Below are 17,813 nucleotides of genomic sequence, written 5' to 3' on the forward strand. Positions count from 1 at the left end.
TCGGCTGAGCAACTTCATGCCCATCCTGTGGTTCACTCCCATGCCACTAAGGATCCACCTCGGGACCGGGCAGGGCGCCGTTCTTCCCGGGACCGGGATCGACGTCGGTCCTCTTCTCCCGGTACCGTTTCGGTGCGCTCTGGGAAGTCTTTATCCAAGACTCACCATACCGCACCTTCCACCCCGGTGTCTCGGCATGCACACCCAGAGGTCCGGGACCCAGACTTATGGGAAGAGTCCCCCCCCGGTACCGAGGAGGATCTCTCCTCATCTGATGAGGATCCCTCAGCACCCGATGCCACCTCCAAACCTGAGCAATCCTCCTTCTCAAAGTTCCTCAGGGAGATGTCTGCAGCTTTATCCCTCCCTCTGGAATCAGACTCCAAGAAATCGCAAGCCTTCCTGGAGGCTTTAGATTTTGATCAACCTCCCAAAGAGTTTCTTAAGCTCCCCGTACACGACATCCTACGGGAGACCTTTTACAAGAATTGGGAGAACCCCCTTACAGTACCTGGGGCCCCCCGCAAGCTGGATAACCTCTATCGAGTCATTCCAATTCCAGGGTTCGATAAGTCCCAATTGCCCCATGAGTCCCTTCTTGTTGAATCCACCTTAAAGAAAACTCAGGGATCCAGTGTCTATGCCTCCACCCCTCCTGGCAGAGAGGGTAAAACCATGGACAAGTTTGGCAAGAGGCTCTATCAGAATGCCATGCTGGCCAACAGGGCGAACAATTATTCCTTCCATTTTTCATTTTACATGAAACACTTGGTTCAACAGCTGTCCGCCCTCCAAAAATATCTCCCGGAGAGAAAGGTTCCACTTTTTCAGCAACACATCTCTGGTCTCCTTCAGTTACGAAAATTTATGGTCCGCTCTATATATGACTCCTTCGAGCTCACCTCCCGTGCCTCTGCCATGGCCGTAGCCATGCGTCGCCTGGCCTGGCTGAGAGTCTCAGATTTGGACATTAACCACCAGGATCGTCTGGCCAACGCCCCCTGTCTTGGGGATGAACTTTTCGGAGAGTCCCTGGATTCCACCACTCAGAAACTCTCGGCACATGAAACCAGGTGGGACACACTGATTAAACCCAAGAAAAAGGTTCCGCCTGCCCGACCTTTCAGGCCTCAATCCTCATATCAGCGCAGGTTCTCAGCCAGGCCACTCAATCCGCCTTCCCAACAACCTCGGAGGCCCCGGCAGCACCAGCACCAGGCACAGGCTCGTTCTCAGTCCAATCAAACCAACAAGCCTCTCCCTCCTGCTAAACCTTCTCAGCCCTTTTGACTCTTCTCTCCAGGGCATAGCCAGTCTTCCACCTTCGCTACCTCTTCCACAACCAATCGGAGGTCGTCTCCTCATATTCTTCAGCCGTTGGGAGGTCATCACATCGGACCAGTGGGTCCTCAACATCATCCACCACGGCTACTCTCTCAACTTCCAGACTCTTCCACCGGACAACCCTCCCGTAGAGTCTGCTTCTCACTCCTCCCAAACCCCCCTCCTCCTGAGGGAGGTTCAATCCCTCCTTCTTCTCAATGCCATCGAAGAAGTGCCTCCGGAACAAAGGGGTCAGGGATTCTACTCCCGCTACTTCCTGGTACCCAAAAAGACGGGAGACCTCCGTCCCATTCTCGATCACAGGGACCTCAACAAGTATCTCGTCAAGGAGAAATTCAGAATGCTCTCCCTGGCCACGCTTTATCCTCTTCTTTCTCAACACGACTGGCTATGTTCCCTGGACCTCAAAGAGGCCTACACTCACATCCCAATCAATCCGAATTCACGCCGCTACCTGCGGTTCCAGGTGCAACACCGCCACTATCAGTACAAGGTGTTACCCTTTGGCCTCGCTTCATCACCCAGGGTATTCACCAAGTGCCTTATTGTAGTGGCGGCCTTCCTCAGGTCTCACAATCTCCAGGTGTTCCCCTACTTGGACGATTGGTTGGTGAAAGCACCTACGTCTCAACTTGTGCTACAAGCTACTCATCACACCATCTCTCTCCTCCACCTCCTGGGGTTCGAGATCAACTACCCCAAGTCGCATCTGCTTCCCACCCAGCGACTTCAATTCATCGGAGCAGTTCTGGACACCACACTAATGAGGGCTTTTCTCCCCTCCGATCGTCAGCGGACCCTGCTCCATCTCTGTCGTCAGGTACTCACGCAGCCTTCCATCCCTGCCCGACAGATGATGGTCCTCCTAGGTCACATGGCCTCGACAGTACATGTCCTTCCTCTGGCACGTCTCCACCTCCGAACACCTCAATGGACTCTTGCCAACCAATGGTCACAGACTACGGATCTTCTTTCTCATCCCATCTCTGTGACATCATCTCTTCAGCAATCTCTCCAATGGTGGTTGAACTCCTCAAATCTTTCCAGGGGTCTGCTTTTTCATCTACCCCCTCACTCCATGATCATCACCACGGATGCCTCCCCCTATGCGTGGGGAGCTCACCTAGGAGATCTACGCACCCAGGGACTTTGGACCCCACAGGAGCGTCAACATCACATCAATTTCCTGGACTCAGAGCCATGTTCTACGCCCTCAAAGCTTTCCAGCATCTTCTCTGCCCTCAGGTTCTTCTCCTGTGCACAGACAATCAAGTCGCCATGCACTACATAAACAAGCAAGGCGGCACCGGATCTCGCCTCCTTTGTTTGGAGGCTCTACGCATCTGGTCCTGGGCCACGGCCCGCAATCTCTTCCTCAAGGCTGTCTATATCCAAGGCGAACAGAACTCCCTGGCCGACAATCTCAGCCGCATCCTTCAACCTCACGAGTGGACGCTGGACCCTCCAACACTCCACTCCATCTTTGCTCGCTGGGGCACTCCGCAGGTGGACCTCTTTGCAGCACCTCACAATCTTCAGCTGCCCCTATTCTGTTCCAGACTCTTCTCTCCTCATCGTCTGGCCCCAGATGCATTCCTGCTCGATTAGAGAGATCGGTTCCTGTATGCCTTCCCTCCACTTCCTCTGATGTTGCGGACCTTGTCCAAACTCCGCAAGGAGAGGGCCACCATGATTCTCATCGCTCCTCGGTGGCCTCGACAACACTGGTTCTCCCTCCTGCTCCAGCTCAGCTCCAGGGAGCCCATTCCTCTTCCTATGTTTCCTACTCTGCTTACACAGCAGCATCAATCTCTACTACATCCCAATTTGTCTTCGCTCCACCTGACAGCTTGGTTTCTCTCGGGCTGACCTCTCCTGAGAATCTATCTCAGCCTGTCCGTCTCATTTTGGACGCCTCCAGGAAACCGGCCACCCTCCAATGTTACCATCAGAAGTGGACCAGGTTCTCCTCGTGGTGTCTACGGCATCATCACGATCCCACCTCTTTAGCGGTGGAAACTGTACTGGAATATTTGCTCTCGCTGTCCAATGCTGGCCTCAAATCTACCTCCATCAGAGTCCACCTCAGTGCCATCACTGCGTTTCACGAGCCTATCCTCGGAAAACCTCTCACGGCTCATCCACTGGTTTCCCGGTTCATGAGAGGCCTCCTCAATGTCAAACCACCTCTGAAGCCTCCTCCTGTCGTCTGGGACCTGAATGTGGTTTTATCAGCACTCATGAAACCTCCATTTGAGCCTCTTGCCACAACTTCGCTCAAATTTCTAACCTGGAAGGTGCTTTTCCTAATTGCCATCACCTCTGCCAGGAGGGTTAGTGAGCTGCACGCACTGGTCGCCGATCCACCTTTCACTGTTTTTCACCATGACAAGGTGGTCCTGCGTACCCATCCCAAATTCCTTCCAAAGGTGGTCTCAGCTTTTCACCTCAACCAGTCCATTGTGTTGCCTGTCTTTTTCCCTAAACCCCATTCTCATCCTGGGGAACAGGCGCTGCACACGCTGGATTGTAAGCGTGCCCTTGCCTACTACCTTGACCGTACCAGGGCTCACCGCTCATCTCCTCAGCTCTTCTTGTCCTTCGACCCTAACCGTCTAGGTCGTCCTGTCTCCAAACGGACGCTTTCCAATTGGCTTGCTGCCTGTATTGCGTTCTGTTATGCTCGGGCCGGTCTCTCACTGGAAGGTGCTGTCACGGCCCACAGAGTCCGAGCTATGGCTGCTTCTGTGGCTTTCCTCCGTTCCACGCCCATCGAGGAAATCTGCAAGGCGGCTACTTGGTCCTCAGTTCACACGTTCACTACTCACTACTGTCTGGATGCCTTCTCCAGACGGGATGGGCACTTCGGCCAATCTGTGTTACAAAATTTATTTTCCTAATGGCCAACCATCCCTCCTCCCTCTCTGTTAGCTTGGAGGTCACCCATGCGTAAAGAATATGCTGCCTGCTTGTCCTGGGATAAAGCACTTACCGTAACAGGTGTTTTCCAGGGACAGCAGGCAGATATTCTTACGTCCCACCCTCCTCCCCGGGTTGGCTTCTTAGCTGGCTTATCCTAACTGGGGACCACGCACTCCTCCGTCGGGCGGGAAGGCACTCGCGCACGCGCGGTGCGGCCAACTAGAACTTTCTAGTTAAAAAGGTCCGTACCGAGGGCTCCGTCGGTGACGTCACCCATGCGTAAAGAATATCTGCCTGCTGTCCCTGGATAACACCTGTTACGGTAAGTAACTGTGCTTTTCATTCACTGTGTGGATTATAGTGACTATTTTGATGGGGATATCATCAGGAGACTGGACTCTAATTTATGAGTAATTATAAGCAAGAGCACACATTACAAGATTTTATAGCGCTGATTTTTCATGTTATTTTTGTTTATGAAACACACATTATTAGGTCCAAGGATGCTTCACGCTGAATTATCTCTTTGGGTATAATACAAAAACCGACAACACTTGAAGCAGGAATTTCCTACAAATGAGTTTTGAATACTGGGGACCTTCATTTTTTCTCAATTTACTTTTGTTACAGAAATTGCTAGTGTGGTCACCAATTAATATATGTACATCTCTTACTACCTCTTTTACAAAGCCGTGCTAGCGGCTGTCGCACGGCAACAGCCCCAATGCCCTTTAAATCCCTATGGGCTTTGGGGCCATTAGCGCAGGGCAGCCGCTAGCACGGCTTTGTAAAAGAGGCCCTTAGTGAGCTTATTTTGAAAGAATAATTTCTACATACCAGTGCTACTCCGACATGCTCATATGAATTCTATGAACATTGGAGCATTTAGTGCTCTGGGCTGCAGTAGAAACCTCTACCATGGCTTAATAAAATGAGTCAGAGAATACATAGGAAAAACCTATGAAAGGAAATTCTATGTCAGAAATGCCTATGTATGTTTAATCTAACTCAGGTAAGCATCCTAATACTTTAAACAGTTTTCCTTTTTTGTTCTAAATGTTGTTTGCCTTTTTAATATTAATTCTCCTAGGTAGTGCATAACACAGCAGTGCCCAATTCACTAGCAGTTGACTGGATCGGAAAGAATATTTATTGGTCTGACACAGAAAAAAGGATAATTGAAGTGTCGAAGCTCAATGGTCTATACCCTACCATTCTTGTCAGCAAAAAATTGAAGTTTCCTAGAGATCTGTCTTTGGATCCTCAGGCTGGGTATGGAAAAATTTTTGTCTATATAATCAGAATGATTACAGACAATGTTTCATGTTAAACAAAATTAACCCCTCTTTGACAAACGCATAGCGCGGGTTTTAGCGCCGGCAGCAGTGGTAACTGCTCCAACGCTCATGAGCGTCAGAGCAGTTACCGCCACTGTCGGTGCTAAAACTCATGCTATGTGTTCGTAAAAGAGGGGGCAAGTGAACAATGTGACCAAAGTTGAAATTTAATATATTGCATATTTCTTGATGTCTTATTTCCAACCAGTATTTAAACTAAGGCGATTGCAACCTCAACCTTCCTCCACTCTACCATGAAAGCACATGCAAATAAATTGAAGTTTCCAGTTTTATTGACGATTATAGCTTTATTATAAATGCTCAAGCAAGGGAGTCTAACCTAGTCCTTTAACCTATATTACTAGATTGCATAGCAGTCTGCTCCATATCAGCAGAACCACTGCAAGGCGTAATTGGTCAGGACTTTCTTGATGATTTGCCCCTACCAAACACAAACCAAAAACAAAGAACCAGAACCCCATGGAGAGAGAGAGAGAGAGAGAGAGAATTTAGGATCTCCCTGCTAGTTCTGCTAATCGTGGCAAGGGAATTTTCAATCAGCTGGGCTGGCAGGACTCCACGAAGCCATGGTTTTGTGGAGTCCTGCCTGCTTATCTGATCAGGGGTTCCTCTGCCACGATCAAGGTGCCTCGGCAAAGATAGGTGCCAGAAATGTAGGTCACAGTTTTCTGGGCCTACATTTCAAGTGCCTATCTTTGCATGAATCATGCCTACTTTAGCCCACCTAGCGCCACTTCCAGTGTTGGCCATGCCTACTTTGGTGTTCAGCAGCCTAAAGCACCTACGTAGGCATGATTCCAATACCTTTTATTTAGGTGCCGGTAGGCACTTAAACCTTGCCATGTTTTTTTGCCATTAAAATGGCATTCTTCAATTAACTTAGGCACCAGTTTTAGAATTTCCCTATGCATGCCTAATATTGTTATAGGAATGAAAAGTAGTCAGAACAATTGCTTATATTTCCCTTTTGTTAAATAATTTTTCAGGGCTAAATTTTCAGTTGTGGAGATTACAAGATTAATTTAATTGCTAGTTGTGGTGATTATATTCAGCACTGCTATAGTTAATATACATATTTACCACTGCCTCCACCACTTAGTTCAAACTTGCTGTTCAGCAAATCTAAATTAATACATTAAAGGACTCATAATCAAAACATAAAAGTCCAAAAAACCATCCTAAATCGGCACTTGGACGTCCAATTGTTGATAATCAAAACCGCCTTTCTGGATGTCTAGCCTGTGCCAGAGCTCGAGATGAGCATAGTAGAGGTATGTTACAGGTGGGCTTTAGGCGTGCATAAGGGCGGGTTAGACTTGGACGTCTTACAGTAATAACTGAATGTTTTGCAAGACGTCCTGGATGGAACTTAGACATTCAGAGCTAGATCTGTTTTAGAAGCATCTAAGTCTGATCAAAATGACCAGATGACCACTGCATGCATCAAGGTAAGACACCCCCACACTTCCCCATTGCTCACTGACCCCTCTTCCACCACACAAAATTGAGAACAAACAGGTACGAACCTGGCTCTAGAACAGCAGCATCAGGTATGGGAAAGCCTAGTAGAGCATCAGGTGTGTAGAGTTACCTAATGGGTAGGCTAGTAAACCATAGAGAGGAGGACCCAGTCCCATGAGGCACTCTAACCACAACATCTATGGTATTAAGTATGAGCCCATCAAAACTCACCCCAACCCTACTATACTTTACAGGTGCCATATAGGTGCCACCTGTAGCCATAAGGGCTATTGGGGTGGTACACAGGTGGGTATAGTAGGTTTTTGGGGGGCTCATCATAAATTAGAAGGGGGTTATGGTGAGATATACATCTGACATCCTTTATGTGAAGTTCACATCAGTGCCCTCTAAGGTGCCCCAACTGCTCTTGTGGGATGTCTATGTGACCAGTCCATTCTATGCTGGTCCCTCCCACGTCCAAATTGTCTGGATAAGGGCGTTTTGAATGTGGGCATTTTTGTATTCGAAAATGACCAAAAAAGTTAGACATCTGAAAGGCCAAGACGTCCAAATAGGTCATTTAAAAAGAAAAATTGGATGTCTTAACAGTTTCAAAAATGGATGTTTCCCTGCCCTGATATTTGGATGTTTTGTGGGATACATCCAAAGTCAGATGCACTATCAAAAATGTCCGTCTATCCATATAGCTATTGAATATTGCTGTCACATAGACCATTTTTGGTTACCACTCTCAATCCACTATAACCATTCTTCTTCAATTGATACAGAATACCGCTGCTAAATTGATTTTTGGGAAAAGTAAGTAATGATCACGTGTCTCCCTTACTAAAAAAAAGTTGCACTGGCTTCCCATTCACCTCCGGATCCATTTCAAATGCATCTTTATTGCATTTAAAGATCAAATTTGGCTATTTTTGTTCCTCTTGTTCCTCTATCTTGGAATGCTCATAGAGCCCATTTTGCCAGAAGTACCCAACGATTCAAACTCTCCTTTCCCCCTCATTTAAGGGAATAAAATCTGTTTGGATATTCAGCAAATCTTTTATTTTCAAACTGACAGAATTTTGGAATGGCCTGCCTTTTATGTTAAGGGGTCCATGACCCTTTCAATCTTTTCAAAAAACTCTAAAAACATTTCTGTTGGCTAATCATTTTGGTAATCATTCCTTCTAGTTTTGTTTTTTCTTTTTACTACTCTATCTCTTCTTTTCTGTCCATGTTCTTAAATATTGTAAACCAAGTCGAGCTCCTTTTTTTGGGAAAGACCCAGTCTATAAATCCAAGTTTTAGGCCCTATTTTACTAAGGTGTGCTAACCGATTAGCGCGCGCTAATCGATTTAGTGCACACTAAATGCTAACGTGTGCATGTTAATCTATGGACACATTAGCGTTTAACGTGCGCTAATCGGTTAGCGCACCTTAGAAAAAGAGGGGGTTAGTTTAGTTTAGTTTAACTATGAGGATAGTTCTGTAAAGTGGGTACCAAGAATAGCACACCAAATACATGCGTAACTAGGAATGAACTGTCATTTGCAATGATGCAGGAAATGTCAACAATATATCCCCTGCCATTGAATGTTGCTAAAATCTGACAATAAACAGAAAAAACACACACAAGCATTTGTGTTTTTTATTTACCAATAATAGTACACACTATTTTAAAAAAGGGAAAACTATTTTTTTACAGAGTACCCACTCTGTTCCCATTAGTGTGCCATTGTGCATGCATAAACCATTGTGCATTGGTGTGCTGCTGGGAAAGAATAGCACACTGTTTCAGAAATATTATGCCTGCCTTTCAAAACAACACACACTTAACAACTTTGCACCCATGCCATGCTCGTGCCTACTCTTCCACACCCCTCGTACCACTTTAAAATCTTCACCAGCGCAAGCAACTACTCTGGCCTGCTGCTCACAAGGCTTGGCTCCCTCTGAAATCACTTCCGGGTCGCGGGATCAGGAGATGATGTTAGAGGGGAAGCTAGCAGGCTGGAGAAGCTACTCGCGTTGCAAAGATTTTAAGAGGTACAGGGGTGGTGCGAATGTGTCATGGAGGGGAGTGGAGGGCAGAGAGGAGGGTGTGGGGGGAAGGGGTTGTATGGAAGGAGCGAAGGGTGGCGGAAAGAGGCTGGGGGGGCACCACCGCACTCGTTGTCTCCTACCCTTGCTACATCACTGGCTAGGAGCCTACCACTTTGAGGTAGGTGTTTACTCTGAGGCACCTACCAGCAAGTAGGCATGATTAGGGATGAATTTGGGGTGTGGTTTGACTTAGGCACTAGTAGGTGACTAACTTAACTCAATGAGGTCAATAAAACTGTGGCCTAAATGGAAGTGCACCTAAGATTTCAACATCTGTCAGAGCCTGAGTCTGCTTAGGCGCCACTAGGCATGATTCTATAAACGGCTTCTAGCAGATGATTTAACAGTTGCGCTCAACAGTGCCTAAGTGTTAGGTGCCATTTATACAATCAGGGCCATGGTGCTTTACTGTGAAAAGTAAGCTCGTTCAAAAAATTGCTCTACTTCACCATCATTGGCATAAAATAACTTCTATTATCCATGAATTCTTTCAATGTTACTCATACTCGTACAGTATTTATAAATGCAAATGTGCTTATCAGTCTAGGTAGAGTCCCCGTGACGATGGCCAGCATTTTTCGGAATACAAACCGCTGCATCAGGGCAAATGAAACCATCCGGAAACATGTGCAAACATAATTCAGTAAATGTTCATAAATCACTAGTCTTCAGTCATCTGGTCAAGTACGTACTTTACTTATACATACTAAGCAAGCACTGCTTCAATCTATACCCTACTCAATCCACTTAATGTGGCACCTTGGTGTTTTAACGTCTCATCAGCCAATCTTGAACCACTTCTGATTGGACCATGGGAACTGACAACCATGGCAGTGGGCCTATCATATTTCAACGCTGACTACTTCTTAAAGATTTAATAAAAATTTGAGCCCCTGCTTTAAATTGTATGTTGGTCAGACCTCAAGGAAATTTTGGTTCCAGATGAATGAGCATTGGAGTTCTTTAATGAGGGGCAATATGAAGGCACCTATAGTACAGCATGGTTTATAATACTCACATACCTTTGAACAACTGAGATGTTTCATTTTGGATCACATTCCAGCCATGGATCGAGGAGGTAATCACAAACTCACTCTTCAGAGGAGGTAACCGTTATAGATATACATTCACTCAATAGTCTTCAACCAATGGGTCTAAACTCTACCTTTGTTTGGTTCTATTTTTATTAATGCTTAAGTAGTCATCGTTGAAATATGATAAACCTACTGGCATGGTGGTTGGCTCCCATTGTCCAATCAGAAGTGGTTGAAGATGATTGGCTGATGAGACATTAAAACACCAAGGTGCCATATTGAGTGAATTGGGTAGGGTATAGATTGAAGCAGTGCTTGCTTGCTTGGTATGTATAAGTAAAGCGGAGGCACTGCTTATGTTCTTATGTTGCCTTGATGTACAAATCAACTAAATAAGGAAACTTAGAGAAATGTCCAATAGATATAAATAACAAATGATGAGAACAAAACTATAATAAGTGGATTTCTTACTAGACCTCAAACACCCAAGGCACTGCCTGTAATTCTATTTGTGCCCTTGGGTGATACTACCTAGACTGAGATAAGCATATTTTGAATTTTTGAATAGAATATGTGAATCCAGAATAATAATAATAATAAAAACCCACAGGAAATGGGGAACATAAATCCACACAAGTTTTACAAAAAAAATCCATATTAAAAAGAAAATAGGAACCAAATTAAATTGAAAAATCCATAGATTGGACCAATGGCAACAATCAGTAATGGTTTAGGGGAAGAAAAAGCCCCATAATTCCTGTGCAGCACCAAATACCATCACCAGCCATAAAAAGCCTCCCTTCCACCTCTTTTGGTTTAACCACCCTTTCGTTTAGCCTGCTCCCATCTTTATAAAATACACCTCATTGATCAAAATGTACCACATTGGGCTAAATAGTAGAATTTATCTGAAGTCCAAAGGTCCTGTTGCTGACAAAAACAAGTGTTTCACGATTCTTCATCAGGGAAAATAGGAGCCTCTCATTCACTTGTGAGCATTGCATTGAACTGTTCCCCAATAGAGAAGCTGAAAATCTGCAGATATCAGATTTATAGGTTCACCTGCTGTCTGTGGATGTATATTTGCTAACCAGTTTCCTCTCCAGATAAGGTAATTAATTACTAGAAAGGTACTGCTCTTAACAAAGAACTTGATTTAAGGGCCCTTTTACTAAGCTTAAATAATGTAGCAAAAAAAATGGACAAACTCTCTACTGCTCTAAATAACATGCTACATGTTACATGCTAATCTTGCTCTAAATAACTTTCTATTTTTTTGAGGGGGTGTGTTAGATGTAGAGAGTAGGCATTTCTGCACTAACCAGTAAGCATGTCTACATTACCGCTTGCTAACTGGTTAATACACGGAGGACATTGGAGCCCTTAACTGCCTACAAAATAGGTGTCAAGTGCTCACATGCTAATTTATTTATTTATTTTTAAAAAAAAAAATTCCCACTTAACACCTAAGTGAGTTACAATAAAACATACATAATTCATCCACATATAATATAAAGATCATATACCGTACACTAATAGCAACAAAAGTGCATTGTTATTAATGTAAAACATTTTTTAAAAATCAGGCTTTTTATGGCCACGGTAAAAATGGCCTTAGTGTGTGAGAAAGATATGTAAGGATGCGCTAAGGCCTATTTTTACCACAGCTTAGTAAACAGACCCCCTTAATAAGCCTTTCCCTTCATTCTTTATATATGGGGGAAAAATGATAAATTGGGGTCATATTGGGGTCCTTTTACTAAGGCGTGCTAGCTATTTTAGCTTGCGCTAAACGCCAACACATGCCAATGCGTCCATAGGATATAATGGACGCGTTCACACATGCGTGCTAAAATGGCTAGCACACCTGAGTACAAGGACCCCATTGTGGGGTCTTAATGGTTGTCGTCAAACCAAAGGCAATTCCTGACAACTGGCAGAGCAGGAATATTATACACTTTCATTTTGTGGTAGATATTTTCTCCTTTATGCCTCACAACATTCCTTAGAGAACAGCAAGTCATCATACAGTCATCCTCTGTCTGGAAAGACAGACATCACATCTTCTGTAATACATCCAATTAGGCTCATATCAAGAAGGAATCAAACAACGTTTTTTATCAGTGTCTGGAACTCAGCATTACAAATCAGTTTCTTGTCCATTTTAGGTATTCATTTATGGTGTTGTCATAGACATTACTTAACAGAATATGAATGACCAGATTGTATCACTCTTTTAACTAGACTAATATCTCCATTAACAGTAATGTCTGCAGTGCTCTAAGCATTCAAGCATTCACTTAAGCACTATAATATCAGCGGGCCAGAAATACCAAATGGTCTGCACATGGAATGTTTGTAACCCGATTGAATTAAAGTTTTAGTGGCTAAGGTTCAAATATTTGTTTTACTGCTTTATTTGAAATCAGGCACAAAATGATTGCAGCTATTTTGCATGCAGTCAAGAAAATGTAGAACCTTGCATCTTTGATTAGCAAGAAGATGTATTTTTAAAGCAAAAACAGCATTGGGAGAAGAATTCACAGGAGATGGGCCGCCGCGAGAGCGGACCGCTGGGCGCGATGGACCTCTGGTCTGACCCAGTGGAGGCAACTTCTTATGTTCTTATGTTTTTATGTAATTGTCTTCACTTCAAGTATGTGAACAATACAGAAGTCATATACCACAGGAGAGAATCATCCCCATATAATATTTTACTTAAGATATAAGTATGAACTGTATATTGTACCGTTAGAGGTTCTGTAGTGATTATAGCAAAGCGAAAGAAACCAAATGGGCTCCAAGCACTGGAGTAGAGAAACAGGTGTTATTACCGAGACTCACACAGGCCTTATTTCAGCAATATGCCTGCATCAGGGGTCAGCTAGATACTTTCTTAGACACCAAAATGTGTTGCTCAGTACAATCAAGTCTCAATAAAATAATCCAGCAAATATACAAACTAAACCACTCCGATCAGGCCAGGGGTATGCTCTGTTCTCTCTTATGCTTAGTTCATGCTTGAAAGCTGACTCTCGCATAGAGAATGACACGGGGACTAGAGAATGACACAGGGACAAATTTTTCCCCATCCCCGCGGGAACTCATTTTCCCGTCCCGTCCCGTTGAGTTATTTTCTTGTCCCTGCCCCATCCCTGTAAACTCTGCCCTCATTTGCAGGGACAGGGATAGTGACATAACTCATGGGGATAGGACAGGGGAATTGAGTTCCTACAGGGACAGGGAAAAATTTGTCCCCCATGTCATTTTCTACTCTCACACATACTCAGTAACATTATGGCTATCATGACCCTAGCAGTAGTCTCTTGGTACTATTGCTAGGGGGTCAGCCTTGCATACAAGCTGGCTAATATTAATACAACGGTGGTCTGCCTTTTCTTAGACACTGAGAGTTGCTGGCTAAATTAGCCACAAATATTCATTGCCAGGTCATGAGCAGACGACAGCACTGAATATCTGGGGCTAACTGTTAAAGCAATGACTGATGTAGCTTGTGCAGATTCATTATGCACAGCACCCCATCTTTTCCAATCCCTCTCTCACCCTCCCAGAAGCCACAGCAGCCACCCTTGTTGGTACTTCTGCAACCTGGTTGCTGTGGCCAATATTCAGACCAGTGCATGGTTCTCTCTGTAGCTAAAGTTAGGACAACCTTTTTGCTGTCCTAGCTTTAGGCAGTGGTTCCCAAACCTGTCCTGGGGGACCCCCAACCAGTCAGGTTTTCAAGATATCCCTAATGAATATGCATGAGAGAGATTTGCATATAATGGAAGTGACAAGTATGCAAATCTTTCTCATGCATATTCATTAGGGATATCTTGAAAACCTGACTGGCTGGGAGTCCCCCAGGACAGGTTTGGGAACCACTGCTTTAGTGGCTTGCTTAACTGGTTAGTAATTTGGATATGGCCAGTAACCAGTTAAGTCCTGGCTCCTTCCAGGCTCTGCCAAAAACGGGACAGTGCAGGAGCTGTCTGTGATGATATTCAGTAGCATTGTCCAGTTAAGTGCCACCAAATATCAGTGGATAACCCAGGAAAAGAAATTTGAGCTGGAAGGAGAATTATTTTCTCTTCATATAGAAGGCTGATCTCTAGCAGTTATACAATGAGACAACCACTAGTAGTCATGGCGGCCATATTGTTACTGGAGCACAGGGGGACTGCTTTTGCTCTATCTCAGGGGCCCACTGGGACAGACTCTGTGTAAGTCCAGTAGAAATCCACCTGGCATTGGCTTTACTTCCCCACTGCTGGAGCTGCCATTTAAAACTACTCTTGTGCAGCATAAATTACAGGTGTTGATGTGTTAAACTTTGTTTCAATACTATTTTCTTTCTATTTAGGGGTCCTTTGTGTCTACCCCATGCATATTTGAACTTTGTCACCATTTCTGTCTCTACTACCTCTACCAGGAGGGCATTCCAGGCATTCACCACCCTTTCAATTAAAAAGTATTTCCTGATGTTACTCATAAGTCTACCTCCCCGAAACCTCTCCATCTCTGGAAAAAAAATATTTGTAGATTAATTGTGATACCACAAAAAGTGGCACAAAGTCCCCAAGTCAGGATAAATCAGAGAACAAAAGAGTGTGAAGAGTGAGATGTTTCCAACCGGGATCCTTATTACAAACAAAAACTCAGTCTTTGCTTATATTGTACTGAATATTTGTTTGTAATATATGTATCTTCGATGATTGTTAATAAGCTTCTCGCATATACTTTTCCTTTTCCCACACCACCATTGTGCCACCCCCCCTACCCCCCCATATGTGAAAAGCTTATCAACATTTGTCTAAGAAATATACATATATTCGACTAGCAGGAGACCCAAATAAGGTAATTTATAGTCAAGTGAAGGAGGTGGTGAATTTTGGATTTAAAGAAAAATATCTTACTGTAGAGGAACATAAATTTTTGACATCTAAGGTATGCACAGTGCCTATTTTTATTTGTTACTTAAGATCCACAAGAATTTAGTGAACCCTTTGTGTCGTCCTATAGTGTCAGCTCAAAGATCACTGCTAGAAAGACTTTGTAAATTTGATGATATTCATTTAAGATCTTGTGTAGTAGAAGTGTTCTCCCTTATAAAGGATAACACTCATTTTTTTTTTTTTTTTTGCAATTGTTGCAATCTTGAGAAGAGAAGGTTGGAGAAGTTAAATCCTGCAAAAGTACATAACCTTCCTTTTAACCCTTCAGTAATGTCACTCACAAGTATATTCAACAGAATGACCCTCGTGATGATCCCTGAGGCACATCATTACTCACCTTTCTTTCCTCCGAGCAAATTCCACTTCCTTTTAACCCTTCAGTAATGTCACTCACAAGTATATTCAACAGAATGACCCTCGTGATGATCCCTGAGGCACGTCATTACTCACCTTTCTTTCCTCCGAGCAAATTCCATCTACCACCACACTCAGTCAACCAATTTCTAATCCAGGTCACCACTTTGGATCCTAACTTCAGTCTGTTGAGTTTATTGATGAGCATCCTAGTAAAATTGCATTGTTTAAACTGAGGTTAAAATGTTAGGGGCAATAGTATACTTACAGACTGGTGCAGATGCCAGTGGAGCATTTGTTCATCCTTGGGTCCTTGATCTGGCCTGCAGCCGATGGCCATGGTATGTGGCCTTGCCTGGTGTTTTTGGCTTGGAGCTGCTTCCTGCATCAGTGATTCAACAGCCTTGCACAGAACAGAGAAGGATGTGGTTAACTTTTTAACAGCCAAAATATACCGGATATTAAATGACAGTCACCAGAAGGAGCCTGGTATTTAATATTTGCAGTCAACATCACCTACAGGAGTTATCTGGAGGGCTACCTCCCAGCAACTGAATATCGGCCCATAAACATAAGGTCTTGCAGAATGTAGCAGTTAACATTGGTTCTAGGAGATGGTTGGGAAGATCAAGTTACTTCCTTTCTGATTTCAACTACACTGGCCTTTATAGACTGTTTGTTTTTAAACTTATACAATTGTGTTTAAAACCTTACATGTACTAGACTGGTATTTTAAGTCTGTGTCACTTTATATGCCCATCCAGCATTTGAATTCCCAGTAATTAGTAAGGTCAGTCAGGTTATTAGAGACATGGAACAAGATAATTTTAGGCAGAGAGCTTCTAGAAGTAGGGAGACCTCGGATCCTCTACAAAGAAAACAGTTCCAGCAGTTGATAATGGAACTCACGCAGGATGGAGTCATACTGGACAAAGGCCCAGATTTTCTAAACAGCACTGTGGTCAGTGACAACCTTAAAAGTAGGAGAAAAACTGCAGAAATGATATGCAATGTAAAAAAAAGTTTTATCTTTATTGAAGAAAATGAAATGTAGTATTCCAAACAAATGTTTCTCTTGTGTGAGTACATAGGACCCAACATGGTCCGTGTTTCAGAAAACACTCCTTCCTCAGGGGTCCGTGATATGATGGCACATCAACGCAGAGAACCTGTTGAGTTGCAGCTAAACAGGAGCTCTATGTTGATCGCACTCACAAGGATAGCTTGTTTTCATAAGGTTCTTTGCGTTGATGTACCATCACATCAAGGACCCCTGACGAAGGAATGTTTTCCGAAACACGGACCATGTTGGGTCCCATGTACTCACAAGAGGAACATTTGTTTGGAATGCTACATTGCATTTTCTTCAATAAAGATAAGACTTTACCTTGCACATCGTTTCTGCAGGTTTTTTCCTTGTTTGGGTCGTTTGACTCTTTTACTGCAGTTTGGTTGGATTATTTTTTGTTGTGTTTGCCTTAAAAGTAGGTGCTGATCACATGTCAATCACGCAACGATACCCAAGAATCATGCCTCTAGCAAAGGTAGGCGCCGGAAATGTAGGCTAGGGTTTGCAAGGCCTACATTTCTGGTGCTTACCTTTGATGTGAATTGTGCCTCCAGAGGCACCTACCAATGCCTAATGCTACATCTGGCATTATCCATGCCTTCAGTGGCATTAAGTGCTATAAATCACTTAGGAGGCACTGTAAATCACCTAGGAGGCGCAATTTCAGTAATGGTTTTTGGGTACCAATAGGCGACTTGAAAATCAGTTTAAAATGTTGTTTAAATTGTGTTTTTCATTTAGCCTAGGCAGCGGTAGGGCACCTGCTAGCAACTTTTATAGAATATTGGCCTTAGTGCCTTCAAATGGGGAAAGTGTTTCTGTTGTTACAGTTGGTGATGTCCTCCCCTTTCGTTTCCCTTCCCTCCCCAGGAGGTCTGGCATCTTTCCTTTTTTTCGTCTCCCTCCACAGATCCACCTTTTCTTAACTACCCTTTCATCCGGCATCTTTCTCTCCTTCCCCACCAGCCCAGGGTCCACCATCTTTCCCTTTCTTTTCCCAACTACCCTCCTATCCAGTATCTCTATACCCCTCCACACCATCCCTTGTGTCCAACTTCTCTCCCTTTCTGTTCCTTCCCTCCCTAAATCCCATGGTCCATCATCTCTCTACCTCTCCTCTATTTTCAGACCCATTATTTCTTCCCCACCAAAGTCCGGCATATGCACGTCTCTTTGAACCCACCCTTCCCTCCATGTACTTCTATA

General features: G+C 44.1%; 1 protein-coding gene across 1 annotated transcript in view; it reads left to right on the top strand.

Moving 5' to 3' along the window:
- Positions 1-17,813, top strand: part of LRP1B (LDL receptor related protein 1B) — a 1,445,547-nt gene that overhangs the window by 1,094,509 nt on the left and 333,225 nt on the right. The window contains exon 57 of the mRNA XM_033944130.1: positions 5,357-5,538. Coding sequence (XP_033800021.1) covers positions 5,357-5,538 — 182 coding nt within the window. The remainder of the gene's footprint in view (positions 1-5,356; positions 5,539-17,813) is intronic.

This window comes from Geotrypetes seraphini, chromosome 5 (assembly GCF_902459505.1).
Source record: "Geotrypetes seraphini chromosome 5, aGeoSer1.1, whole genome shotgun sequence".
NCBI classification, from domain to species: Eukaryota; Metazoa; Chordata; class Amphibia; order Gymnophiona; family Dermophiidae; genus Geotrypetes; species Geotrypetes seraphini.